Here is a 2,158-nt window from a genome sequence, read left to right on the forward strand (position 1 = left end):
TGTGTGTGTGTGTGTCTCCTGTCAGATCATCATAGAGAAGAGTCCGACCGCAGTGGCTGCTGGGAAAAGTCACTTCAACATGAAAGGCAGTCCGGTGGAGGGGAGAGACATTTGGGACGTGAAGAAGCTTCTGGAGGTAACGGCCGGCGTTTGTTCTTCTTCAGTTTGATGTTTGACTGAACGAGTTCGACTCTGAGGTCTCCACCCGGTTTGTGTCCCTGCAGCAGTTCAGCATCGACATCGCAGAGAAAGCCGCCAACGTCTGCCTCGCTCACCTCTTCACCTATCAGGACTTTGACGAAGGCACTCTGGGTCTGGCCTACGTCGCCCCGTCCAAACCCGACATCCCCGGAGGTCTCTGCTCCAAAGGTAAAGACCTGCTGACTCGTCACCGTCCCCGAATTCTCTTCAGACGTCAGTCAGAAAGAATAACTCTGTTTTTATTCTTCTCAAGCTTGTCCTTCGTCTGCGAACGAACAGAAAGTGATCTACCTGAACACGGGCCTGACCAGCACCAAGAACTACGGGAAAACCATCCTGACGAAGGTGGGTTGGTTCTTTTTCCTTATTGTCAACACAGATAATGAACCGTCAGTCAAACCTTCAGATTCAGCCGATAAACACAGAACCACAGCAGCCTCATCGGTGTCGCTCAGGGTTTAAAACCTTTATGAATACAGTTTAACACGTATTTTACATCCATACTGGCAGAAAAAATGATTGTAGATTATTTAGCTATTTAAGATATTTTAAGACCTACAATTCAGATTATTGTATTTTAGACTTTATAATCACAAAAGAGCTAAAACTTGTGCAGCTGAATATAAAAGTCTAATCAGACACATAAATCAATCATAACCAATAATCAATAATCAATCAAAGTTGTGGTGGTGTTTGTTAAAAGGAAGAAATACGTTGATTTAAGAGTTAATGTTTCTGGCGTCCACAGGAAGCCGACCTGGTGACGACTCATGAGCTCGGTCATAACTTCGGGGCAGAACACGACCCCGACAACATCCCGTACTGCGCCCCCCGAGAGGACCAGGGGGGGAAATACGTCATGTACCCCATCGCAGTGAGCGGAGACCACGTCAACAACAAGGTGCTCGGCTCGTTTGTCGTCGACGCTCTGAAGGTTTGAAGGTCAGAAAGATAAATAAAGTCTCTGCTGTGTCTCCAGATGTTCTCTAACTGCAGTAAGCAGTCCATAGTGAAGCGTCTGAGGACGAAGGCGCCGTCCTGCTTCAAGCAGAGGAACATCAACGTGTGCGGTAACTCTCGGGTGGAGCAGGGCGAGGAGTGCGACCCGGGACTGCTGCACATCAACTCGGACCCCTGCTGCACCACCGACTGCAGGCTGAGAGCCGGAGCTCAGTGCAGGTCAGAGCCGATCGGCTGCAATCAATACTGCTGTTCCTCATAATGCAGCAGTTCAGTTCTTAATATTTAAATACACTGAACAAGAGTTTAATTGTTATCAATCCGTTTAAAGTTGGTCCAGTACTGAGACGGCTGCCAGACTCCATTTAGAAAAACACTAACACTTTCTCCTTTCCTGTACTTACATAAGCTATAATGTGCTAATCTGTGTTTAAAAGACAACAACATAGATTAAAATATAATAAGTATATAGTTTTGTAGTGTATAGTTTTTTTTATCAGATGTAAGTTAGTTGGCAGGTTTTGCTCATCAGCTCTTTGTCTCTGTGTTCAGCGACAGGAACAGTGCGTGCTGTAAAAACTGCAGGTTCGAGTCTGAAGGTGAAGTCTGCCAGGAGCCCATCAGCGCCACCTGTAAAGGTCACTCGTACTGCACAGGTCAGCTCACAGGTCAAAGGTCATGTAAGATAATTAAACGGCCGCCCGGCTTTTTGTGACTGTGTGTGTGTGTGTCGACAGGAAACAGCAGCGAGTGTCCGCCACCGGAGAACGCGCCGGACCAAACCGTGTGCCTGGACAGCGGCGAGTGTCTGAACGGAGAGTGTATCCCTTTCTGTCAGGCTGTCCTCAAACTGCAGCCGTGTGCCTGCAACGGTACACACACTTACACACTCTTACACACACTAACACACTCCTACACACACTAACACACTCTTACACACACTAACACACACTAACACACACACACACACACACTCTTACACACACTTACACACTCT

At 47.4% G+C, this 2,158-nt stretch overlaps 1 protein-coding gene across 1 annotated transcript in view; it reads left to right on the top strand.

Annotated features, from left to right (window-relative positions):
* The window catches only part of LOC118340756 (disintegrin and metalloproteinase domain-containing protein 17-like), a gene marked incomplete at its 3' end in the record, with an annotated part of 13,966 nt that extends 11,895 nt beyond the window's left edge, over positions 1–2,071 (top strand). The window contains 7 exon segments of the mRNA XM_035678888.1: positions 26–136; positions 225–369; positions 455–546; positions 950–1,102; positions 1,181–1,380; positions 1,714–1,817; positions 1,899–2,071. Coding sequence (XP_035534781.1) covers positions 26–136; positions 225–369; positions 455–546; positions 950–1,102; positions 1,181–1,380; positions 1,714–1,817; positions 1,899–2,071 — 978 coding nt within the window.
* Positions 2,072–2,158: the final 87 nt, after the last annotated feature.

The sequence above is a fragment of the Morone saxatilis genome, unplaced genomic scaffold, assembly GCF_004916995.1.
Source record: "Morone saxatilis isolate NCDOM2014 unplaced genomic scaffold, NCSU_SB_2.0 Contig7, whole genome shotgun sequence".
Classification (NCBI taxonomy): Eukaryota; Metazoa; Chordata; class Actinopteri; family Moronidae; genus Morone; species Morone saxatilis.